The following is a 27,224-nucleotide window of genomic DNA, read 5'->3' as shown; positions in this document are numbered from 1 at the left end:
TAGCCTGGGCACGGAGCCAAAGAGAATCTCTAATGGAGACAGTCCTGTTTTCCTATTTGGCGTGGTCCGTACTGAGTAGAGGGCCAGAGGTAGGCACTTGGGCCAAGGTTTTCCTGTTTCAACCATGGCTTTTTGAATTTTTAGTTTTAGTGTACCGTTCATGCGTTCCACCTTTCCTGAACTTTGTGGATGATAGGGGGTGTGGAACGCCTGCTCTACTCCTAAGGCGGACATGACTTCCTTCATTACCTCACCAGTGAAGTGAGTACCACGGTCGCTCTCAATGGTCTCTGGTACCCCAAATCTGCACACTAACTCTGACACAAGTTGTTTTGCAGTGGCCTGGGCGGTGGCCTTCGGGACCGCGTAGGCCTCAGCCCACCCGGAAAAGAGGTCAACGCATACCAGGACATACTCGTACCTTCCTGACCTGGGCAGCTGGATGTAGTCTATCTGTAGTCTCTGGAAGGGGTACAAAGGTCGCGGAGTGCACTTCCGAGGGGTCTTTACTACTTGACCGGTGTTATGTAGTGCACAGATTTCACAAGCCTTGACATATGCCTTTGCCATCCTGTCAAATCCCGGAACGTACCACATTTTCTCCACCAGGGCTACCATAGAATTGCGCGAGGCGTGCACCTTTCCATGAGCCAAAAGGGCCATACTAGGATAGGCAGCCGCAGGCAAACACATACGGGAACCCATCATCCAACCTTCATTTCCTTTTACTGCCCCTGCACTTGCCCAGCGCTCCTGCTCTTGCCCTGAGGGGAGTAGGTCCACCTCCTTCTGTGGTGGGACAGAGGGAGTCTTGTCCTTGGCAGGGGGATCAGGATCCTCCTCCGCTGGGCAGGACCTGGTCTGAACTCTGCACACGGGTGTCCTCCAGTCCAGCAGGGCTGCAGCCTTAGCTGCTCCGTCTGCCTTCTCGTTGCCTCTGCTTTCCAAGGAGTCCCCTTGGGTGTGTGCCTTTACCTTTATTATGGCTACCTGCTTTGGGAGCATGATAGCTGACATTAAACTACTTACTGCCTCACCATTCTTTATCGGTCTGCCTTGAGCTGTTAAGAAGCTCCGCGCGCGCCAAATCGGCCCATAGTCATGCGCAATGCCAAACGCGTACCTGGAGTCCGTGTAGATATTAGCAGTGACTCCCCGGGCTAACTTGCAGGCCTCGGTCAGAGCGCACAGCTCCGCTTCCTGTGCTGACATATGTGGGGGCAAGGCGCGGCCTATCAGTACTTCATTCATTGATACTACAGCAAACCCAGTCACAAATCTGCCCATCTCATTCTGGTATCGTGATCCATCCACAAACATTTCAAGGTGGGGGTTTAGGAGAGGTTTATCAGTGACATGTGCGAACCCAGCTGTCTCCTGCTCCATGAGTGCTGCACAGTCGTGCTGGTGTTCTGCGTCAAAGGCCTCCTCCTCATCAGTCAGGGAATTCGCGAAAAGCTGGTCCCCTGTACTTACTCCCCCATTTGAATCAGTGTCACCTAATGGCAGTAAGGTGGCCGGATTCAAAGTTGTGCAACGTTGAAATGAGACATTGGATGAAGAGTGTACTGCAAGTTCCATTTTGATCTGTCTAGCAAGAGACAGATGTCTACGGCTCACCTGTGTCAGAATTCCATGTACGTCATGGGGCGTGAGGACCACAAGAGGGTAGTCTAGGACCACCTCAGAAGCTTTCTCAAGCAGTGCTTGTACAGCCAGAACTGCTCTTACACAGGAGGGTGAACCCCTGGCTACTGCGTCAAGATGTGCACTGTAGTATGCTACAGGGCGCTTTTTGTCACCATGCTCTTGTGTGAGGACGGCAGTAGCATGTCCCGCCATCTCAGTCACGAACATCTGGAAGGGTTTATCATAGTCTGACAGACTCAGTGCCGGAGCGCTGGTGATCTGTATTTTCAGCTGATGGAAAGCTGACTCGGCTTCCGGGGTCAAAGCAAATGGCTTAGAACTCAGGCAGTCGTACAGAGGCTGCATGGTCATGGAGGCAGAGCGAATCCACGGCCGACAATATGAAACTAACCCCAGAAATGTCCGCAACTGAGCATGGGAGGCGGGGAGTGGCATGTCCTCCACCACCTTGGTACGTTCTGGCGTGAGGTGTTTTGTACCAGGATCTAGGCAGTGACCAAGAAACACAACATGAGATTTGCAAAACTGTAATTTGTCTTTCCTGGCTTTACACCCGCTGTCTGCAAGAAAACAAAGGAGGCTGAGTGAGGCCGCAACGCAGGCAGGTCTGTCCGGTGCACAGAGTAGGAGATCATCAACATACTGAAGCAGGGCCACACCCGGTGGGACCGTCCATGCATCAAGTACAAGCATCATACATCGGGTGAATTGATTTGGGCTGTTTTGTGCCCCTTGTGGTAGGACAGTCCAGCAGTACTGTTTTCCTCGGAACGTGAAGGCAAACAGGTACTGGCAATCGGGGTGTAGCGGGACAGAAAAGTAGGCATTGGTAAGATCGACCAGAGTGTACCAACAGGTTCCGGAGGGTATGGTGGACAACAGAGTGTAGGGGTTGGGCACCAGAGGTGTCTCTAGGATGGTCACCTTATTAATTTCTCTTAGATCGTGAACCATCCGGTAGGTATCAGGTTCGCCTTTCTTGCCTTTCTTTTTAACCGGGAAGAGTGGCGTGTTAGCGGGTGAGATGCAAGGTTTTAAAGCATTCAAGGCACATAACTCTGTAATAGTGGAGGCTATTGCATCTTCCTGTGCCATGGCTAGGGGGTATTGGCGAATCATGGGGGCTTTTTCCCCATCTTTGAGATACACCATGACTGGGGGTACGTGGAGACGCCCCAAGTCTGTCTTCCCTTTTGCCCATAGGGTCTCTGGTACTGCTGAGAGAACCTGTGTATCTTCTGGGGTCAACACATATACAGTACAAGAAGAAGGCGGAGTGACCAAGTCTGCTGCCATGAGACAGAATACCTGGTGGTCGGCCGCGGAGGTACTGACATGAGCCTCACCGGAAGGATGGAGCTGAATGCAGCACCCCAGGGGTCCCATCACATCGGTTCCCATGATGCAATCCCCAGCGGGTGACACCAGGAAGCGAGTGAGGACTCGTGACCCTTGAAAGGAGACTTCTATGGGTTCGGTCTCACGCATGGGTGTTGGTTCTCCGGACACTCCAACGGCTATGGCTATGGAGTCTGAGAGGGGAATACTAAGGTCATTGACTTGTGAGGTACTGACACATGATTTAGTGGCCCCTGTGTCAATTAAAAAGGGCACCTCCTTCCCCTGGATTTTTAGAGGCTGAAAAATTTGTGGTCCACATGTGTCAGTAACTATAAGGGACACGGGGGAAGGAGTGCCAGACCTTCATTGGTAATTGGTATACCCGTTATTTCCCTGTGGGCAGGATGATGTGGTATTGGCCGTACTTCCCTGTTGCCCCCTTTCGTCTGACATGTTCTGTCTAGGGCGTTTAGGGGCCCTACAATTACGGGCCAAGTGTCCAGTCTTCCCGCAGTTATAACACTTACGGGTCTCCCGCCTGGGGTCTGTAAGTCGGGCTGTGTCCCCCTCCATGGTGTAATGTTTAACCATAACACCCTTTGCGTGGTCTTCTGTGTCCATGACAAATCCTACAGCTTTCTTATATAGATCACGCGGTTTGGCCTGTCGCCAATCGGGGGTACATGCTTTAACGCGGTCGGACAGGCGCTTATCTATTCCTTGCATAAAGGCTTCACAAAAAGCAGCATTACGTATGGCCTTTGAACAATCATACAAACCCAAATCTCTGCCTACTTTCTCTAAACGGCCAAAGTAACAGTCAATAGACTCGCCCTTGTTCTGTCTACACTGGGTTAGGGCTGTACGTCTTTCTTGGGCTTTATCCTTAAACCAGGCCTTAACCTTGTCCACATATTGAGTACCACTAAGTAATGTCTGGGGGTCATCTGGGCGTTCTTCAAGACCACAAAATTGAGTAATACTATTGTAAAGGCCCAGAGGACAATTTACATTCATAAGACATTCCATGTCTGTCCAAGTGGCAGAGTAGTTTTTCTGTATGACTTCCAACTTTCTATGGAAAGCTGCTGGCTCTGTCTGGGGATCGGACCTCTATTTAATTCAGGGCCCGGGGATCCTGATTGAGGGCTGTAGGGAGGTCTATCCATCTGGGCAGTAGCCTGTGGATACGTAGGGGACAGGGGCGGCAAATTGGGATACAGAGAATTAAAGGGATTATTTGGAGACATTGGTGGAGCGGCCGGGACGACAGGAGGGGTCAATGGAACCGTAGGGGTTTCCATGGGAACGTCTATTGGTGGCCGGGCCATAGGACAATAAACTAAAATGCCCTCGCCTCGGGACTCGGAGTCCCAGTGATCGTCTTCTGCTGTTTTAGAGCAGTCCAGGATGGCCTTCATGCCCTTTTCCAAATCCTTATTTCTTATTTCCTTTCTATGCTTATCCTCATATTGTGACCAAAATTCATAATTGAATGTTCCCGCCTTCTTGAGGCCTATACGTTTGTAAACTTTATAGGCTTGTCTGCAAATGTCCTCCCCTTCTCTATCTTTAATTATTTCAATAGGAGTCTGATATGTCTTAGATTGTTCAGACCCCATGTTTGACCACTTCCAACTATTCTTCACTAAGTATACAGGACGTATATTTCACACAGTAAACTAAGATAATCACTGAGACTATCTGGGAACACACAGTTCCCTCTCCCGGAATAGATTTACAGAACTAAAACGTGGTCAACTTCAAACACTAGGATTCAGGGGAGACCAGACTTCGCCTCTAAGGGAACTTTTAGTAATATTATAACAGATCCAGAGTAACAATATGACTGCCAGAAATGAGACTATAATAATAACAATTATTTCAATCTCCAATACAGACAACATGACTCTTTAAGTCCCAATGAGTGAGTTCTTCCGTCTAGGACAGTTAAATGAACTTATTCACTCTAAAATATGGGCGGGGCAGAAAATATATTGAAACAGGCAACAACTAACCTCTAGTCCGTTAGAGACACAGATCTAAAGAATCCAGACTGTATAATAGTAAGACAAGCTCTTACCTTTACACCGGTGTTTTCAGTCTGGGGTCTCAGGATCCAGTGTCCATGTCAACGGGCCAGGAGTTTGTTTCAGTCTACTGGTTGCGATGTCCCGTAAAGATAAGCCCCGCCCCCTAGTTGGGCGCCAAGAACTGTCGGGGGGGGGGGGGGGGGTTAGTCTGCTCAAACAGACTGGTCAGTGATGTTGTCCGTTTCCAAATTGACCTAGGTATCAGATCGAGTGCTCTGAGAGACACAGAACAGACCAGTACACTCAGCATGGTTTGAAACAAGTGACTGTTTATTATTTGCATTGTCTTGGTTTTTATAGCCAATCGCTCTTGCAGGGATGCGACTTGTGGTTAAACAGGGAAAAACTCGTGATTTCACATTTGACAAAAACTTATGACTTAACATATGACCTTAGACAAACATATTTTTCTTTAAAGAACTGATGACTCTCTGTGGTCAAGCCATTTCTTGCTAAACTTATGAACATCTGCTCTGGTGACCTTCCTGATTCCATTCAGGTCAAGCGTAGACCTTAAGACGACAGGAAACCACAGGTCTGTTCCTCAAAATAGTCATGAGTTCTCTTTCACACATAAAATATTGCACAGTTCATACTTTATCTTCAAATGGATTTGTTAAGCAACATATATTAATTTCTTTTAGCCCCTATCAAAGTGTACCAGCCCTATGTAAGTGACCACACAATGCCTGGTGAGGGCGCTGTTGGGCAGGGATAGGCATTGAAGGGGACACAGTGCTAGATCAGTGCTGCAGTCACTTCATCAACCAGCGAGGAGCCCAGAGATGGTAAAGTGCTGACCTATATTACCAATATATCACCAGTGTATAAGATCGGAAGACTCCCTTAAAGCGACCCTCCAGCCCTGGACAGACGGCCGAGCCGCTATGACTATCTGATGCGCATGTGTGTTAGTATGCAGCCGCAGTCTAAGGATGTGCTCACATGTGTGTTAGTATGCAGCCGCAGTCTAAGGATGTGCTCACGTGTGTTAGTATGCAGTCGCAGTCTAAGGCTTCATGTCCACGGGGAAAATCAGGCCCGCTCCGGATTCTACATGGAGAATCTGCAGCGGGTCCCTCCTGCCCCGCGGACATGAGCGCTTAAAATAGGAATTTAAAAGAATTAACTCACCCCGCAGCGGGCCGGGAAAGTCTTCTCTTCCTCACGGCCGGATCTTCTTTTTCGGCCGGCGGATGAACTCGTCACGCCGGCGGCACGTCGCCGACGTGCTGCGCGCATGCGCCGGGCACATCCGCCGAGCCGAAGAAAGAAAGATCCGGCCGTGAGGAGAGAAGACCCTCCCGGCCTGCTGCGGGTGATTTAAAAGAATTAACTTCCTATTTTAGGTCTCCCGCGGATCCGGACGGCTTCCATAGGCTTCAATAGAAGCCCGCGGGAGCCGTCACCGCGGGAGACCCGCACGAAAATGGAGGCGTGGGCCCCTGTTAACTATTCTCCCCCTCGCGCTTCCTGTCCTCCCTCCCCCCTGCAAAATGGGCTCCCTCTTCGTCGCGCTCCCGGCGCTGCTTGTGCCACCACGTGTGCTGCGCCGCCATCTTGCGAGGACGTGCGGCCTGACCGCGCGCTCCCCTGCTCCTCTCCACTGCTCCCTCCGCGCTCACCTCGCACATGTCCTGGAGTCCTGCGCCCGGCTGCGCGATGCTGCAGCTGTTCGGAGCCCGATATGACTGCCGAACGCCGTCCCCCTTGCTCCGGACCCTCGGTGGTTAGTGTCCTCTGCGCCTCCGCTGCCGGTCCTCCCGCCGTACCTCTCGGTTCCGGCGCCAGTTTCCGGCTCGCTCCTCTGTCCCTCCTCGAGCCTGCGCTGCCCAGGCTGACTCTTCCTCCTCCCCTCCTCGGTGCTGGGCTCGGACTTAGTCTCGCGGGGGGCTGCTTTCGTCGGCGCGGTCTCCCTCGCGGCGCCTCTTCCGTGTTTGCTGGCTCCTCTCCTGGCCTCCGCTGCTGTTCTTCCTGCCCGACTGGCTCCCTGGCTTCGGCGATCGTCCTGCAGCTTGCCAACACCTCTTCAAGCCATCCGGTGCCGTCCTGCATCACCGCTTCTTGAATCCTGGACCGTAAGTCGTCCATCTTCTCCCTTCTTTCTCCCGCTGCTTCTATCTTCCACCCGACTCTTCTGACCTTCTTTATCTTCCAACGGCTTCTTTCTTTCAAGACTCCTGTCGTCTGTGCTCTGTGTCTCGCTTTGTTCTTTTCTTTTCTGCTGCTGCTCTTATTTTCTTCGTCTGCTCTTCTGCATCCTTCTTCTTCACTGTCCAAGCCGTTTGTGCTCTTTCCCGCTCTCTGGCCGTCTCCTTCCTGTCTTAGCTCCACCCCCTTTACCTAAGCTCGCTCTTTAACCCTTTCCTTCCCTGCCCCAAGTCCCACGCCGCATCGTTATTCACTTTGCGGCATACAAGTAATATTACAGTGTTTTCACATCTGCGCTGGGGATTCCAATGTCCTCCTCTGTTTGGGAAACAGAAAGGAAGAAACCCCGCAGCCCAAGGGGTCCGCCTGTAGATGGAACCAAAGAGCGCCGGATGGACCCCATTGACTATAATGGGGTCTGCCTGCTTTCCGCCCAGCTGCCCAGTTTTGCAACCACATCTGTGAGGACACCTCCGTCTGGAGGTCCTGACGCAGATGTGAAACTACCCTTAGAATGTGTCTTGTATTAGTCCATGACTATACAAATTTAAGGAAAAACAAAACATCAAGGATACCAGACACACACAGCAGTTGGCATTTCCTTTACAGGCCCGGTCCTCATCATAACTGACACGTCCCTATGTGATCAGCCCTGCCCATTATGATGAGATGCACTGGTGTCACCCACTCACCTCTGTCCTGGGTAACCCTCTGAATACTTGTTGTTCATACAGGAGCCCAGAGCCTGCAAAACTGCACAGCTGGCAAAGTCCTCGGAGGCGACGAGCTCCAGCCCGTAGCTCTGCCGCTGCTTCTCCTTCCGGATAACCTCATACACCCCTGTCAATAAAAAGTCAAATAGTTTATGATAAATACTCAATTCCCTAATAAAAAATAATTTTAGTCCAGCACGCGGTGCCATTTATTCTGGTCAAGTGACAGATGCCATAACGGAACCAGACAGACCACATTATAGGGCAATAAAGTCCAGCAGGCACCACCGGTGTCCATCAGGTGACGGATCCAGCTCTCCACAACACATCCACAAATACCCGGATGTCACATACAGAAGACACAACGTTTCAGCTTCAGAATGCCTTTCTTAAAGCACACAATGCTTGAGGTAAGGCCATCTTGGAGGTGAAATATTGCATCGTTTGTACGTGTTCCTGACTGGATAAAGGTTGCCAGCAGATGCCGACATCCGGGCTATTGTGGGTGTGTTGTGAACCCCCTGGGTGGAACAACCTGGTACTGATGTTCTGCTGCATTCCTTGGACATTCTGATGCCGTTCCATATATACCTTATGATCCGGCTCTCCAGCACTTTCAGTTTTCTTCTCCAATGATGAAACAGGAAACTGGAAATGACAACTCCGATGTAACCCAGCCTAATCCAGCGGACATTCTCATAATTCAGCCCCCCGTAGCCTGGAAATATGATAATCTAGCAAAGGGCAAGAATACTCCCATCCAAGACCAATAGGAATCTACCTGATCGTCAGGCAGCCGGACTGTCTGTGAGGGAAGTGTAGCCAGCCCTATATAAGTGACCACACTGTGGTTTCTGCACAATGCCTGGTGAGGGCGCTGTTGGGCAGGGATAAGCAGTGAAGGTGTCACAGTGCTAGATCAGTGCTGCAGTCACTTTATCAACCAGCGAGGAGCCCAGAGATGGTAAAGTGCTGACCTACATTACCAACATATCACCAGTGTATAAGATCAGAAGACTCCCTTAAAGCGACCCTCCAGCCCTGGACAGACGGCCGAGCCGCTATGACTATCTGATGCGCATGTGTGTTAGTATGCAGCGGCAGTCTAAGGATGTGCTCACATGTGTGTTAGTATGCAGCCGCAGTCTAAGGATGTGCTCACATGTGTGTTAGTATGCAGCCGCAGTCTAAGGATGTGCTCACATGTGTGTTAGTATACAGCCGCAGTCTAAGGATGCGCTCTCATGTGTGTTAGTATGCAGCGACAGTCTAAGGATGTGCTCACATGTGTGTTAGTATGCAGCCGCAGTCTAAGGATGTGCTCACATGTGTGTTAGTATGCAGCCGCAGTCTAAGGATGTGCTCACATGTGTGTTAGTATGCAGCCGCAGTCTAAGGATGTGCTCACATGTGCGTTAGTATGCAGCCGCAGTCTAAGGATGTGCTCACATGTGGGTTAGTATGCAGCCGCAGTCTAAGGATGTGCTGACATGTGTGTTAGTATGCAGCCACAGTCTAAGGATGTGCTGACATGTGTGTTAGTATGCAGCCGCAGTCTAAGGATGTGCTCACATGTGTGTTAGTATGCAGCCGCAGTCTAAGGATGTGCTCACATGTGTGTTAGTATGCAGCCGCAGTCTAAGGCCTCATGTCCATGGGGAAAATCAGGCCCGCTCCGGATTCTACATGTAGAATCTGCAGCGGGTCCCTCCTGCCCCGCGGACATAAGCGCTTAAAATAGGAATTTAAAAGAATTAACTCACCCCGCAGCGGGTCGGGAAAGTCTTCTCTTCCTAACGGCCGGATCTTCTTTTTCGGCCAGCGGATGAACTCGTCACGCCGGCAGCACGTCGCTGGCACGTCACCGACGTGCTGCGCGCATGCGCCGGGCACATCCGCCGAGCCGAAGCAAGAAAGATCCGGCCGTGAGGAGAGAAGACCCTCCCGGCCTGCTGCGGGTGAGTTAATTCTTTTAAATTCCTATTTTATGCTCACCGCGGGAGACCCGCACGAAAATGGAGCATGGTCCAGATTTTTTCATGCTCCATTTTTTTTAAAATCACTTCTATTGACCATCCGCGGGTATTTATCTACCCGCGGGTGGTCAATCCATCCCTATGGGGTGCGGATCCGCATGCGGGTGATCTGCTGCGGATTTTAATTCTTATTTTGCGTGTGGACATGAGCCCTTAGGGCTCCTTTCCGCTGGCGAGGTAATCGCACGTTTTCAGTGCGATGTGACAGTGCGAGCTCTCGCAGTAAAGTCCCACACATGTTGTTCTATGACAGCCTTACCACTAGCGATGTTTAAGGACAAACTCCGATACGAGGATTAAAAATCGCAGCAGGAAGATTGTTTCACCATTTTGCATTTTTCTGTCGCCCATACAGTGCAATGGCAAAACAGATTCTCGCATCGCAACGCAAAAGCTTGTGATTTTGCAGCGTTGCGATGCGATTTTAACAATACGATTTTCTCGCAGCGATATCGCTATCGGCAGTGAAAAGGAGCCCTAAGGATGTGCTCACATGTGCAGCTGTTCAAGCCAGAACCAGAAGTCAACCAAAATGAAGGAAAAAAGGGTAGAAACTGAACCCGTCCTTTCGGAATCCACATCCAAACCTCCAGGTGTGAATGAAGACATCCTGAGACACTGCATGCTGCTCTGACTGGTCAGCGCTGCCCACGTGGACAACACTGGCCAATAACAGCAGGTGTAGTGTTTTAGGGCTTATTTACACAAGCGTATATCAGCCGACGTTTTTACGGCCGGACGATAAACGCTTCCATCTGAGCAGTTCTCTCCACCTGCTTTCTGCCTCTCTCCTCCTCTCCATTTTTTTGCAATAGAAGTGGGTGGAGCGTAGCTAAGCTCCCCGCCCCTCCCTGCAGTCAGCAATTGGAGTGGGCGGGGCAGAGCAGAGCTCCGCCCCCATCTAGCTCTTCTCATTGAACCCGCCAGAGTGGAGGAGAGAGGCAGAGAGACGGTGAGGAGGAGGGAAGAACTGCTCAGATTGGAGCGTATATTGGCCAGCCGATATATGCTCATGTAAATAAGCCCTTAGACTAACGATGTGAACCAATTCACGGTGTGCATCAGATAGTCAGAGAACCAGTGCGGCCATGTTTGGTTGCCGAGGACCTAGAGGGTCACTTTAGGGAGGGTCACATATAGATTTAATATCCCAACTGAGGCTAGCTTCACACAGCTGAGCGCTATTTCAGGCAAGGAAACTAGTCCCGATATCGGTACGATGTCCCCGCAGATGTAAGGAGCTCGGGTCAAAAACTCCTCCCATCACTTCACTACAGTTGCGATCCAATGAGAAGCCTTGCATCGCTGCGCGATGTTTTCCGCCCTATTGAAAGCAATGGACAAGGCATTCCAAGGGACCGCCCAAAGAGATTACATGCAGCGGGGTAACCACAAGGAAAACAAAACCTTCATGTCTATATGTATATCACCCCCTGTTCAAAAGAATGGGGTTCACATTAAAGCGAGATTTGTACGTCTCACAGCGCACACATCGAGCTCCAATTTCTTGCCTGTGTGAAAGCAGCCTGAATGACACAAAGACCTCCAATACTGTGGAGTGTAACATGGCATAATGCAGGTGTCCATGACATGCAGAATCCATGGAAAGCTGGATGACAACTGCGATGGCCAACATAATAGATTCCATTAGTGGTCAGCGCCCAGCATCTATTACCCGATGTAGGGAACCAAGATACCTTGGAGTCTTGGATGTGCAGCTCATTCTTTAAGACCCTTTTACATGGGAACACACATTTGTCAGAAGGTTTATCTCCCCGATCATCGCCCCGCCTGAATGCGCCCCAATCAGCTGATGAACATTCAGAACGCTCGCTCACCGGCTGACTGGGTCTTTCATGCGGGCATAAAAATGCTGATTCGACGGCAGGACATCCTCCATGTAATTAGGGGGACCGCTGCTGAAAAGAGCTGCTGCTGGTGAAGGATGATCAATATTAGTGACCGGTCGTCCCAATACTAGTGATCCTCCGTACCGCGAGCGGCAGAACGAGGACTGATTGGCAGCTATACTGTCAGTCACTCATTACAGCCAGCAAAGGATCCGTCTTCTGTGTAGAAGCGCCTATAGTGCAGTGAGAGCGCAGCGTCTCGTATGTCTTACCTCTGGATCATTTGTTTCAGGAGGTTCCAGGACCATCTGGTAATGAGATGCCCACAGATCGGCATGCCCACCATTCATCACCGGGGAGTCGGCCATCATCCTGCCTCAGATACTTCACCCCTGGAACAAAAACACAGTTTTAATTCTGCACCATTTCAAGATCTGTGCTTGCTGTTAATGAATGGAAGCATTCTTGTTTACTCCCAGAGTTGTATCCGGTCCGGGTAATCCTCTGTGAAGCCGGACCAAACAACCAGGTACCAGGGCTCTGAGGGAACAAGGCAAAGCGCTCTTTAACCCCTTAACGCTGCAGGGTGCCGGCTGTTTATTACAGCTGACACCCGCCGATAATAGCTGCAATCAGCCACGCGGCTGATTGGCGCTATTTACCCTTTAAATGCCCTGAACGATGTTCGTTGGTCCCATATTGCCCCCCTTCCCTCAATGAGATTACAGGGAGCCGTGCGGGTGTCATAGTAGCTGGAGGTCTTCTGAAAGGCCCCAGGGCTGTCTTCGCAGAATGCCTATCAAGCCATCCCCGAGGGGAGGCCTGATCGCAGTATGATGTAAAGCATCGCCAGTTGTGGTCCCCTGTGGGGGCTAAAAAGAAAAAATTAGGAAAAAAAAGTTTTACTCATTTTTTCATTTTATAAAGTGATAAAGTAAAAAAAAACAAAACAAACTTTTCGTATCAAATAGAAAAATTTCCCCCGCGCTCGTGGGTTCCAGCAGAGATAGAGGACACAATGTCCATAAATAACTTTAAATGATTTATTAGTTCCTTTGCTACGCGTTTCTGCGGGCTTACCCGCTCTCTTCAGGCATACAATTGAACAACACAGTACACATTTTATACATTACTAAGGCTCACGAGAGTGCTCAGACGTCGACTTTCGGAGCTCTATTTATTCTATTTCTATATATATAACAGTCGAATACAAATAGAATAAATAGAGGGTATAAACAATAGAAATATTAGTATAATATAAATGGTAATTTTTTAGAACGAAATTTTAAGAATGATAATTTTAGAATGTATTTATAAATTATTTGGGTACCGTATATACCGGCGTATAAGGCGACGGGGCGTATAAGACGACCCCCCAACTGTCACCTTATACGCCGGTATTCAGTGGAGAAAAAAAAAAATTTTATTACTCACCTCCCACGGCGTTCTGTCGCGCTCCGGCAGGCTGTCGCTCGCTCCGGCAGGCTGTCGCTGGCTCCTCGTCCCCGCCGCAGCATAGCTTTCTGAATGCGGGGCTTGAAATCCCCGCTTCCAGAAAGCTAATACACACGCCGGCAGCCATGACATCATTGAATGGCTGTGATTGGCTAAAGCACACGTGGCTTCAGCCAATCACACTATTCAATGACATCATTGAATGGGTGTGATTGCTAACACGTGCGCCTTCAGCCAATCACAGCCATTCAATGATGTCATTGAATAGTGTGATTGGCTGAAGCCCCGTGTGCTTTAGCCAATCACAGCCATTCAATGCTGTCATGGCTGCCGGCGTGTGTATTAGCTTTCTGGAAGCGGGGATTTCAAGCCCCGCATTCAGAAAGCTATGCTGCGGCGGGGACGAGGAGCCAGCGACAGCCTGCCGGAGCGAGCGACATCCTGCCGGAGCGCGACAGGACGCCGTGGGAGGTGAGTAATAAAATTTTTTTTTTTTACACTTTTTTTTTTTTTTGTATTACCGGCGCATAAGACGACCCCCGACTGCAGAGCAGATTTTTCGGGGTTCAAAAGTCGTCTTATACGCCGGTATATACGGTATTTATATATAAAATGTTGTTTTTTATAATGGAGGGGGTCTATTTGAGAAAAAATGAATGCTGGTTATATAGAGTATATATAGCAGAAAAATCGGGAAAATGTAATTAATTGTTAATTCGTTTATAGTAACATCTCTATTTTTACAATATAATTGTAGTAGTTATTTATAGATATAGATAATTTATGTTTTTTAAATAATATTGTGGAATATAGCAGATAATGAAGAGCATAAGCGAGTCGAACGGACTTTTAAATAGCATATTTTGCTGCTTTTTATCAATGGAGAAACGTAGTAGTATGTAAAGGGTTACTGACTAATGATATGACGTGTTATCCCACATGAAGCAGAGGGCGGCTCCGAAAGTCGGTGTCTGAGCACTCCCGTGAGCCTTAGTAATGTATAAAATGTGTACTGTGTTGTTCAATTGTATGCCTGAAGAGAGCAGGTAAGCCCGCAGAAACGCGTAGCAAAGGAACTAATAAATCATTTAAAGTTATTTATGGACATTGTGTCCTCTATCTCTGCTGGAACCCACGAGCGCGGGGAAATTTTTCTATTTGATACGAGTGGTTACATAAACAGCCTGTCACGGCTGTAAACCCCAGAGACGCTCTCCGGTGATCAGGATTCTGGACTCCAGGGACGCTACAAGCCAGCTCGGATATAAGGTGCCGGTCAATCTCCTGGACAGGAGTTTTGGCCGAGCACCAGGTGAGTACTCAAAAGTATCTCACATCCTTTTAAAATCGTTTTGTGTGAGTAGGCGCTGATTCTTGTTTTCTTGCAAAACAAACTTTTACCATATTTACAATAAAAACCTAAGTAATAAAACAAAAATACATATTTGGTATCGCTGCGTCTGTAAAAGTCGGATCTATTAAAGTAACACATTATTTATGGCGCATGGTAAAAGTCTGAAATTAAAATATTCAGAAATGCGCATGTATGTATTCCAAGACGGCACCATCGGAAACTACAGGACAAACCGTACAAAATGAGCCCTCGGACAACGGCGTCGACGGAAAAATAAAAAAGTTACGGCTGTCGGAAGACTGTGGCAGAAAACGATTTTAAAAAATTGAATGTCTGATAAAAAATAAACTAAAAGTACTACAGCAAAAAAAAAACAGAAAACCTCAGTCATCTTACTGACCCATAAAATAAAGTTATGTCATTTTTGTTTCAGTTTTTGTGCCACAGAAACAAGACAAACCAGAAGATGGCGGAATGTAGGCTTTCTGTTTACATTTTACTCCATTTAGAAATTGTTAAAAAAATTTCAGTACATTAACCCCTTCCCGCTCCAGGACGTACATTTACGTCCTGGAGCGTCGGGGTATCTATGCAGAGAGGTCGCGGGGTCATCTCTGCATACAGCGCGGGCGTCAGCTGTTTACTACAGCTGACACCCGCGATCGTCCGTTTGGCCAATCGCAGCTATTAACCAATTAAATGCCGCTGTCATTTCTGACAGCGGCATTTAAAGCCCCCGAACCCATACAGCCCCCCCGCGGTAAGATCGGGGGAGCCGTGCAGGTGTCATGGCTGCCGGGGGCCTTCTGAAAGGCCCCAGGGCTGCCTTGAGAGACTGCCTATCAAGCCATCCCCGTGGGGTGGCTTGATAGACTGCCTGTCAGAATGCAGTATGGCGTCATGCTGCAGGAGCGATCACAGTATCGCATATCGTAGTCCCCCAGGGGGACTTAAAAGTAAAGTGAAAAAAAAGCAATAAAGTTTTTTTCATTGTAAAAAAAAAAAAGTCATGAAAATTTAAATCACCCCCCTTTTGCCATATCTAGAATTAAAAAGTCTATTAAATGTTTTTTGGGGAAAAAAAAGTAGTATAGTAAAAAAAACTATAGCAGTTTGGCATCGTAGTAATCGTACCGACCCGTAGAATGAAGTTATCGTGTCATTTTTCTTGCAGTTTCTGAGCCGTAGAAACAAGACGTACTGAAAGATGGCGGAATGTCATTTTTTTTTATTTTAGTCCACTTAGAATTTTGTAAAAGTTTTTCAGCACATTATCTGGTACAGTAAATGTCACCATTAAAAATACAACTCGTCCCGCAAAAAACAATCATAAAGCGATGGGTAAATACAGGAGTTATGATTTTTTTTTTAAAGGGGAGGAAAAAACAAGTGTTAAAAATAGGGCGGCATACTTAAAGGGTTAAGAGGTCCGCTGGAACCAACCTTCATACCCGCTGCGGCTCACCAGCAATCACACAACTGAACTGTACCATAAACTAAATCCATAAGACAACCCCCGTCCACCTGGGCAGAGGCCGACCTCCTCCCCCCTTCCTGACAGCACCTGCCTGCCTGGAAAGAGGCCAAACACCCTACGACAAACCCCGGCCGCCGGGGGAGAGGCCGACCTGCCTCCCCCCCTGACAACTCGCATCCGCTGGGGCAGACCTCCCTCCCCCGACAACCCCCGTCCGCAGCTCCTCCCGGGTGTTATATGTGGTCTCATCCTTCACATAAGAATACCACCTCACGTGACCCCACTGACAGACAACCTTATATCACAGGGCGACTGGCCCGCGCACCCCTCAGTGCCCCCAGCTCCTCTGTGGATCCCCGGGCTGCCCCCCGTACACCCTCCCCGGTCACTCACCTCTCCGCCGCCCCGTGTCTGCTCCCGGCCGCACGACCTTCTCTCTCACGCCGTACAACCCGGCACACAGTCTGACAACCCTAGCTGGGCGCCGAAATCTCACTGTCCAATCATCCAGAGGCTCATGCAGCGATTGGCCAATCACTGTCAAGTATTCCTTCTCACCAGCCAATGAGAGGACGGCAAATTTCACGCTGGAGAAGGCAGTTTCTGTCAAAGTGACAGCCGGGATGAAGGAAGGAGAATGTGAGAGAGTGATAAATCTCCTGCTGTCCATGCAGGGGCCCCGGCAGCTGCAGCACAGGGGGGGCCACAGCTGGACACCATGTGCAACATATTACCTCAGAAAGGCCCACTAATGGCAGAAGAGGGCAGGACATTGCTGGACTAGCAATCCCTCACACCAGCGTCTGGTCACTGTGTATTACGTCTGCAGTTTGTGGGTGTAATATGCAGGTCCGATCTCCCATAGACTTTACTGTGACTCACACTGTAAGAGAAATACGTGCGCAAAAACATCATGGCGCGCCGCATCTTGGCACACATACCCACCAACACAGGGTACGGGGCATGGCGGCACGCAGCAAGTACCCATGTCACTGCATACCTCCTCGCACACAGCTAACTGCGCCTGTGAGAGAGGCCTTAGGCCGTGTTCACACGCAGCGGATTTGCAGTGGATGTTCCACATGGCCCCTCGCACTGACAATCATCCACACGGCGGGGACAAGATCCGCCACGGACATTGACCTGCGGAGGGGATTGTGGGTCCGCCGAATGCCAATTATAGCGCCGGATTGTGCGCCGATTCACCTCGTCAGATGGGGGTGAATTCTGCACTAAAATCCTCACCAAATGTTGTGCCTTCTGATGCGTATTTTCCCCTGCGGATCGGCTGCGGACATTCCACCGCAAATCCGTGCCGTGTGGACATCGCGCTAATGTGCGCAGTGTTACTATGTATTGTACCCCACTCCGAGGGCTTTGGTCCCATTGCAAGGCCGGATTCACAACAGTATGTGTTTTTGCGGAATGAAAATTGCGTATTTACACGCGCAACTGCCAAATTAATGTGCGCCAAATATTTTCATTTCCTGCGCTGATGCACAGAAAAATAGAGCATGCTGTGTGTTTGCGTGCACAAAATACACACTTGTGCGCAAACCCAGTGACATCAACGGGTTCTATTTTCTGCATATTGCACGCACAAAAGTTGAACGCGCACATGCGCCCGTGTGACTCCGGCCTACGGCCTCATGCCCGCGTCGGAGTCCGAATCTGTAATCTGGCAGCGTAATCAGACCCAGTGCCCCCCAGAGACCCATACTCACCTGTCCGTGAGTGTCTCGGCCTGCGAGGGGGCGCGCATGCGCAGTGCAGCACATGACGCGCCGGCGCTGGGCTGTGACGTGGATTCCCGCGATACTTCTGTAGTGCTCACAGCGGAAGTATCGCGGGACGGGCGGCCTCCATTGACTGCAATGGAAGCCGTCTGTGTGATTTTCCACACAGAATAAAACATGCTGCGATTCTCCCCCGTGAGCGGAATAATCGCAGATGATTTCCGCTCGTGGGCTGCGGAGAATCTTTTGACCTAGTATGTCTACGGACGGACATTGCTGCAGAATTTGTGGTGGTGGGGGGGGTGTCTGACCACGAATACCGCAATGAAGATCCTTTGGTGGGCATTCGGCGTAAGGTTGGTTACAAACGGGCATATATGCATGAAAATTTTGTGCACGCAATATACAGAAAATAGATCCCATATGCGTTCACGCACAAGTGCGGATTTTGCTTGCGCAATTGCATCTTTCAGAGAAAAAAAAACGCAGCTCTCTATTTTTTTTCCACATTTGCAAAAGAAAAGAACACATCGTGACCTCATTACACTGATTGGCCGTTTCATTGGCTGCGGGCATCGTTGTGTGTTTTTTTGCACGCACGAATGCACACGCAAATCCTCTTCCGCTGGTGTGACAGCGGCCTAAGGCTGGTCTGAGACGCGCCTATTATAACACGCCCACAATACGTATCCGCCATACGGATATGTCGCAGGTGACATTACAGCCGGACGTCATCATGTTTGAGGTTTTGGATTCCGCATATTTTATCTTACTGGACAAACACCGATCCATATCTGTCCAATAGGGAAGAACAACAATACGGAATTCCTGTTTCCTCTGAAATAAAGCAAGTGATACAGAAACGGGCGAATAACATAAAACGGCGCTAAACGCTGCCGCTGCTTTAAGTAGGAAGAAAACGCATTCAAGAGCTTCAAAGCAAATTGTATGAAGGGCCCCGAGCCGAGAGCCCGTGTGACTCTATTCTGCTCAGCAGGGACTGGCTGGCCAAGCACAGAGCACCGGCCCATGAGCAGCGGCCCACCTTGGGGTCTGCTCACACACGGCCGATTTGGTGTGGATTTTCTGTACCATTTTCTGTGGATTTTGATGCGTATTTTGGTGCATATCCACAGCAGATTTCACCCCTTTAACCCCTTAGTGACGGCCCCATCGGGAAACTACGTAGAATTATGCGTCCTCTTAGGATTAATGCCCCTCAGGCTCTGTAAGTCACAGCTCCATGCTGTCAGTGCCCACAGGTAGCCGACAGCATGGAGCTGTCATCCCGGGCTGCGGGCAGTCCCCCCGGCAAGGCGATCGGCGCTATCCAATCGATAGCGCCGATCGCATAAAAGTTTTAAAAAGTGTTAAAAAGTTAAAGAGTCAGCTGCCCTCATGGAATCGGATCCATGGGGGCAGCTGAGATTACTCGCCACGGTCCGCCGCACTGCTCCCCGCTGTCCTGGTCCTCCGGGCCCCGAAGCCGGCCTTCTGCACATGCGCGCCAGACGGTATTACGTCAGCCGCATGCGCAGAAGGCCCGGAGCCACAGGAAATTTTAAATCTCCTGGCTCCCGATTCCTGTAGGTAGCCGGGAGGCAGGAGATGTCAGCGGGGACCGATTGGATAAGAGGGGCTCGAGCCCCGGGAAATTCAAAATCCCTCTGCTCTTGGCTGCCATGTGTAGCCCGGAGCAGAGGGATGTCACTGGGGACATGATCACTGTCATCCTATGGATAACAGTGATCATGTAAAGTTAAAAAAAAGTGTAAAAAATTTCAAAAAAAAAAAAAAGTTAAAAAAAGTTTAAAAAGCTTACGTTTCATCTCCCCTCACGGATCATATCATTGAGGGAGGATAAAAGTACGTACATAAGGCCCCCGGATTTATCCACGGACCGTACCCCAGTTTCTGCGCACACGCCCGTCGCCAAAATGGCAGGCGCATGCGCAAAAGCTGTAGATTGCCAGGATAATTTTAATTCTCCCTGCTTCTGGCTACAAAACTGAGCCAAGAGCCCGGAGATTTCACGGGGGCCGCGGTGAGTGGTTCCTGGTCACGTGTTTGCCGTTATCCAATGGATAATGGTGATCACATAAAAGTTAAAAAAAAAATTTGAAGTTTCATTTCCCCTCACCGATGCGATTGGTGAGAGGAGATGAAACTTTTTGTCGGAGGCCTCCGTATTTGAACCCTGACGCAATCCTCCTTCGTGAACCTTCCCGGATTCTGCACATGCGATTGCCGGCAAAACACCGGACACATGCGCAAGAATCGGGGAACCCAGGAAATTTAAAATCTCCTTGCTCTCAGCGACCAACGGTCACCGAGAGCCTGGAGCAGTGGCAGGGGGCCTCGTTGAGCTGTCTCCGGTCACAAAAAAAAAAAGTAGCGATCTAACATAGGTCGGTCTCACATGACCAGATAGGAATTACGGATTCCGTATGCGTCTGATCCGCGGTAATACACAGATCAATCGCATTGGATTACACAATTCCGCTCACATTAGTGGGTTGGAATTGTGTAATCCACTCGCAGAAAAGAGAATGCAGCAGGTTCTATTTTACTGCGGATATCCGCAACATAGAGCCTATTGTGCTCCGTGGTCGTGAATATACCCGCTGGCCATATGCATCTACATTTTGTACGGGCTGCGAGTACCCGCGTCATCGCTAAGTGACGGTGCGGGAAACACAAAAAAAAAAAAAAAGTGTACTGCGCATGACCGCCCGTGTAAGTACGCAGTTATGCGCAGTACATTACGCGGCCGAACGCAGGGTCACAGCCGGGCTCACAGCTGGGAACCGCTGCGGGCCTCCGCAAGCGGGTTCCACCTACGGCTGCGTGAGCCCGGTGTTATTCAGACCGCTACCTGTAATACGCAATTTACAAGAAACCCCGGGAACGTTCGCCTTCCTGCAGTTCCAGGAGCAGCTTGTTGAGCGCCTTCTGTGTGAGACCGCCGCACCTCATCAAGCTTACGGAGAGTCACAGAGCGCCACTTTTTACACCCCATACCTGCCACTGAGGTCAAGAAATGACCCCCAAAAAGCATGAGAGGAGGGGGGATACACGGTTTTATTGCCCCATGGGCCCATTCCAACCAGCCTCTGTAATTACCCCTGTCTTCGGAAATACCACACAGTTCGCATTATTACTTTTATCTAAGATTTGGGGGAATGCCGAAAAGGGCACGAAGGAGGGGGGGGGGATATTTTTAGGGAGTCAATTTTTATTCCGTACAAATAACAATGCGGCCTGGAATTTATTCAGTTGTGCCCTGCAATCCAACGGGCATTCCCTCCATTACAAGCCTTGCCATGGGTCCTGTAAGTTAATTAGGGCCATAATGGGTATGTTTCTGAACACAGGACAAATGGGGGTATCCATTTTGGGGTGAAAGTCTTCATTCCTATGTACACTGTACAAAAAAACTGTTTTTAAATTTAAAAAATTGCCAAAACATTTGAAAATCGTAATTTTTTCCTTCTGCTTTGCTTAGATTCATTCAAATACTGTGGGGTCAAAATATGCATTATACCGCTAGATGTATTTATTAAGGGGTCTAGTTTTCAAAATGGGGTCATTTGTGGGGGTTCTTTATCGTTTTGGACGCTCAATGGCTCTATAAGTGGGCAATGGGGCCTGGCATTTATTCCGTTGTGCCCTGAAATCCAACGGGTATTCCTTTCATTATAGGCCTAGCCATGTGTCCTATAAGTCTATTAGGGCCACAATGGGTATGTTTCTGAACACAGGACAAACAGGGGGATCCATTTTGGGGTGCAAGTCTTCCTTTATATGTGTGCTGTTAAAAAAAAAAACAGTTTTTAAATTGACGCAATCGCCCAAAAAATGAAAATCGTAATTTTTTTCCTACTGATTTGCTTAGATCTATTCAAAAATTGTAGGGTTAAAATACGCAGTACGCCCCTAGATGAACGCGTTAAGGGGTCTAGTTTTCAAAATGGGGTTATTTGTGGGGGTTCTCTATGGTTTTGGCCGCTCAAGAACTCTACAAGTGTGCTATGGGGCATAAAAGGCCTTCAAGGAAAATTTATGTTCTAAAAGCCACCGACTACTCCTTTCATTTTGGGCCCCGTTGTGCATGCGGACATAATATAAGGGCCACAAGGGTTGTGTTTCTGAAAACAGCACAAACAGGGGTTTCCATTTTGGGGTGCAAGTCTTCATTCATGTGTGTGCTGTATAAAAAAAGCTGTTTTTAAAATGACAGAATTGCCAAAAAAACGAAAATCCCATTTTTTCCTTTTGCTTTGCTTGAATTCATTCAAAAACTGTGGGGTCAAAATACGCAGTACACCCCTATATAAATTCGTTAAGGGGTCTAGTTTTCAAAATGGGGTCATTTGTGGGGGTTCTCTATGGTTTTGGCCGCTCAAGAACTCTACAAGTGGGCAATGGGGCCTAAAAGGACTTCAAGCAAAATCTATGTTCTGAAAGACACTGACTACTCCTTTCATTTTGGGCCCCGTTGTGTATAGAGACATAAGATTAGGGCCACAATGGGTATGTTTCTGAAAACAGCACAAACAGTGGTATCCATTTTGGGGTGTAAATCCTCACTTTCATGTAAACTATAGGAAAAAAATATGTCTTTAAAATAACATATTTGCAAAAATATGAAATTTTACTTTTTCTCCTCTAAATTGAATTAATTCCTGAAAAAAACTGTGGGGTCAAAATACTCATGACCCCCATCAGTCAATACATCAAAAAGAGGTGTGGGGACACCTAGAAGGTAAGGAGACTTATAAGGCCATGCAAGCTCTTCTGAGTAATTTATGCAAATAAGGAAGATGGAATTCCTACCTCTGCAGCGCCACCACCAGGATAAAAAGCAAACAAAAAACGTAAAACAACATATGTACAATTTTCAAGGGAAGAGGGAGCTGCCCCTCCCTGTACAGCCGGATGTAAAGTCTGACATTGAAAGTCCTCCTTTATCAAACAGAATTGGTTTTGCGGGGTACTTCCCGCAACAGGGCGTAAACTTACGTCCTGGGGATAGCGCGGGATCACCTCTGTGTCTTCGGCTGGCTCTCGCGATGTTATTGCGAGAGCCCGGCCTGTCGCCATGGTAACAGGACGCCAGACACTGGCATCCTGTGTTACCAGTGCCTGAGATCGCTGTATAAGCGATAAGGCATGTCAGAGCAGTAACTCTGCCATGTCTTATCATAGCGATCATCAGGGCTGAGGTCAAAGTCCCTCAGAGTGACACAAAAAGTGTAAAAAAAAAACAAAGATTAAAAAAATGAATTAAAAAATGAATTAAAAAAATGTAAAAAAAAAGTAAAAAACCCATTTTTTATGCTTTTTCTCAGATTAGCATAAAAAAGGTAAAAAAAAAATAAACCCCCACATATTTGGTATTGTCGCATCCGTAACGACGTGTACAATAAGTTGCACATGCTTTTGACTGTGCACGGTAAAAAGCGTTTTAAAAAACACAAAAAAACTGAGGCAAAATGCTAATTTTTAGCATTTTGCCTCACTAAAAACGTTATAAAAGTAATTAAAAGAGCCATATGTACCCCAAAATGGTACCAATAAAAACTACAGCTCGTCTCGCAAAAAATAAGCCCCATAGAGCTCTGTACATCAAAAAATAAAAAAGTTACAGGACTTTGAATGCAGCGATTTAGCAAAAAAAAAAAAAGATTTCTAAAAAGAGGGGTTTTATTGCAGAAAAGTGGAAAAACCTAAAAAAAGGTAAGAATTTTGGTATCTTTGTAACCGTACCGACCCGCAGAAAAAATGGAATGTCTCATTTATGCCGCATGATTACAGCTGTAAAAAAAAATTAAAAATCTATGGCAGAATTGATGCGTTTTTTCTCCCTGCTATCATAAAAAAAAAAAAAATAATGTTTTACAATATAATTAATGTACCCAAAAATGACGCCGATAAAAGCTACAGTTCGCCACTCAAAAAACAAGCCCTTACACGACCGCATCGACGGAAAAATAAAAAAGTTATGGTTTTTGATAAATGGAGAAAAAAATCCGCCAAAAATTGTTGCATCCTTAAGCCCAAAATAGGCCATGTCATGAAGGGGTTAAACGCACACATTAACAATATTGATGATAATGGTAGAATCAGTATAAAATCTGCCCAGAAGGGCTGCAGCCGACCTCCAGGGATTAGAGATAAAGCAAAGACCCCATAAAATCCATCATCAGGCTAAAATCACGCTTCTTCGAGGGAGATGATGACGACTTACCATCTAGAAGCGCTGGCAGCGTTTGGACATGTGACCTGGTAACAGAGAAGAGGGGCACTGAGGCTCCCCACAGCGCTAGTCCATAATATAAGCACTCAGTCCTCGCTGTTCCTTATCTCTCTCCTCCCCTGCCCTAATCTAGCAACTGAACACCACACCACCCCCAGCCGTGACAAAGTAACATTAACCCCTTCATGACATGGCCTATTTTGGGCTTAAGGACTAGAGATGAGCGAGCGTACTCAGAAAAGCACTACTCGCTCGAGTAATTGGCTTTATCCGAGTATCGCTGTGCTCGGGTCTAAAGATTCGGGTGCCGGCACGGAGCGGGGAGCTGCAGGGGAGAGCGGGGAGGAACGGAAGTAAGATCTTTCTCTCCTTCTCTCCCGCCCGCTCTCCCCTGCTCCCCGCTGCGACTCACCTGTCAGCCGCAGCGGCACCCGAATCTTTAGACCCGAGCACAGCGATACTCGGATAAAGCAAATTACTCGAGCGAGAAGTGCTTATCCGAGTACGCTCGATCATCTCTATTGAGGACGCAACAATATTGGCGGATTTTCTTCTCCGTTTATCAAAAGCCATAACTTTATTTTTCTGTCGACGCGGCCGTATGAGGGCTTGTTTTTTGCGTGGCGAACTGTAGTTTTTATCGATGCCAATTTTGGGTACATAGACTATATTTAAAAATTTAATTTTTTTTTTTAATGATAGAGAGAAATAACGCATCAATTCAGCCATAGATTTTTTAATTTTTTTTTTACACCGTTAATCATGCAGCATAATGAGACTTTCCATTTTTTCTGCAGACCGGTACGGTTACAACAATACCAAAATTCTAACATTTTTTTTAGGTTTTCCCACTTTTCTGCAATAAAAACCCTTTTTTTGGAAATCTTTTTTCTATTCTAAATTGCTGCATTCAAAGTCCTGTAACTTTTTTATTTTTTGATGTACAGAGCTCTATGAGGGCTTATTTTTTGCGAGACGAGCTGTAGATTTTATTGGTACCATTGTGGGGTACATACGGCTTTTTTGATCACTTTTATTGCGTTTTAAGTGAGGCAAAATGCTAAAAATGAGCATTTTGCCTCAGTTTTTTAGCATTTTTTTAGCGTTTTTTTCTGTGCACAGTCAAAAGCATGTGCAACTTATTGTACGCGTCGTTACGGACGCGACAATAACAAATATGTGGGGTTTTATTTATTTTTTACCTTTTTTTATGCTAATCTGAGAAAAAGCATAAAAAATGTTTTTTTTTACTCTTTTTTTACATTTTTTTTTAATTCATTTTTTTAATCTTTGTTTTTTTTTACACTGTTTGTGTCCCTCTGAGGGACTTTCACCACTGCCCTGATGATCGCTGTCATAAGGCATGGCAGAGCTACTGCTCTGCCATGCCTTATCGCTTATACAGCGATCATAGGCATAGGCAATACAGGACGCCAGTGTCTTGCGTCCTGTTGCCATGGTGACAGGCCGGGCTCTCGCGATGATATCGCAAGTTCCGGCCGGAGACACAGAGGCTCTGTGAACTCTTTCCCTGCCGCGATCTACTTAGATCGCGGCAGGGAAGGGGTTAACAGCGGGTGGCGCCTCGCCAATGCCCCCCCCGCTGTTGCAGCGGGACGCTGGCTGTGACTGACAGACGGCTCCCGCTGCGGGATAGCGCTGGATCATATGTGATCCAGCGCTATCTCCAGGACGCAAGTTTACGTCCTGTTGCGGGAAGTACCAGGCTGCCAGGATGTAAACTTACACCCTGCAGCGGGAAGGGGTTAAGCTGTACAAATGCTATATAGAGGACGTGCTTTTTATGTGGATGTTTTTTTAAAAAAGATTTTAATTAGAGATGAGCGAGCGTACTCGTCCAAGCTTGATACTCGTTCGAGTATTAGGGTGTTCGAGATGCTCGTTACTCGAGACGAGCACCACGCGATGTTCGAGTTACTTTCACTTTCATCTCTGAGACATTTGTGCGCTTTTCTGGCCAATAGAAAGACATGGAAGGCATTACAACTTCCTCCCCTATACCACCCCCCTGCAGTGAGTGGCTGGGGAGATCAGGTGTCACCCGAGTATTTAAATCTGCCCCGCCCGCGGCTCGCCACAGGTGCATTCTGACATAGATCAGGGAAAGTGCTGCTGATGCTGCTGCTGCTTAGATAGCAGCAAAACGTGCTAGTGAAGATGCTGAGGACTGGGGGGGAGGAGTCAAGAAGAGAGGAAGCGAGCAGGGGTAGGGGAGGGGTTAACAGAGTGAGAGGAAGAAGAAGGAAGAGGAGGATCAGTTTGGACCGGGGAGAAGAAGAGTGAAGACGGACCCAGAAGAGCATCACCCTGATTGACGCTCCCTTAACCATCTAACAAAAACTTACCAACGACTTCTTGTTGTGTCAAAAGTGGGGTAGGCCACAGCTTTATTAAAATATTTAACCTATTTTAAACTCTATAACCCTTCCCATGCTACAACCCGCTTAACTTTAACTGATTTTAACTTTAACAGTTCCACTGGACGCTTGTAAGCCCGCTTTCCTTGGGCTTGTAAACCTTCCTCCTAGCCAGCATGGAAAGTTCAGGCCAAACACAGCTGTGACAACTTCCAAACGTATAATGTCCTGTCGGGGGTTAGCCTGCACAAACAGACTGGTCAGTGATGTTGTCCGTTTCCAAATTGACCTAGGTAGGAGCGCTCCTGAGAGTCAAAGTATTGACCATTACACACGGTATATGGTTGAAACAATGAACTCTGAGTTTATTATTTGCATGTCTTAGCTTTTATAGCCAGCCCCTCTCGCAGGACGGGACTTGTGGCTAAACAGGGAAAAACTCGTGACTTCACATTTGACAATAAACTTATGACTTAACATTTAACTTAGACTTGTGATATATGACTTAGACAAGCACATCTTTAAGAAATTGCTAATAACTCTCTTGTGGTCAAGCCATCTCTTGCTAAATTAAGGGACATCTGCTATGGTGAACTTCCTGATTCCACTAGGTCAGTCGGCAGAGCTTAAAACAGGAAACCACAGGTTTGTCATGAGTTCTTCAGAGCAGAATAGAATATTGCACATTTCATACTTTATCTTCAAATGGATTTGCTAAGCAACATATATTA

General features: G+C 47.9%; 1 protein-coding gene across 7 annotated transcripts in view; it reads right to left on the bottom strand.

Moving 5' to 3' along the window:
- Nucleotides 1–24,191, bottom strand: part of LOC136576366 (uncharacterized) — a 202,035-nt gene extending 177,844 nt beyond the window's left edge. For 3 of the 7 annotated variants that reach the window (XM_066575594.1, XM_066575595.1, XM_066575591.1), the window contains exons 1-3: nt 24,107–24,191; nt 12,107–12,226; nt 7,928–8,075 (exon numbers count right to left, since the gene is read on the bottom strand). Coding sequence is in view for 2 of the 7 variants with exons in the window: in XM_066575589.1 (XP_066431686.1) it covers nt 12,107–12,180 (74 nt within the window). In the remaining 5 variants the exon portion in view is untranslated. Of the gene's footprint in view, nt 1–7,927; nt 8,076–12,106; nt 12,227–16,513; nt 16,817–24,106 lie in introns of those variants that run through there. The other 4 variants (XR_010786351.1, XM_066575593.1, XM_066575589.1 and 1 more) reach the window with 2 other exon arrangements.
- Between the last annotated feature and the right edge of the window lie 3,033 nt (nt 24,192–27,224).

The sequence above is a fragment of the Eleutherodactylus coqui genome, chromosome 8 (genome assembly GCF_035609145.1).
Source record: "Eleutherodactylus coqui strain aEleCoq1 chromosome 8, aEleCoq1.hap1, whole genome shotgun sequence".
Taxonomy (NCBI): Eukaryota; Metazoa; Chordata; class Amphibia; order Anura; family Eleutherodactylidae; genus Eleutherodactylus; species Eleutherodactylus coqui.
Note: the sequence above shows the minus strand (reverse complement) of the source record. Positions and strands in the feature narration are given on the sequence as shown.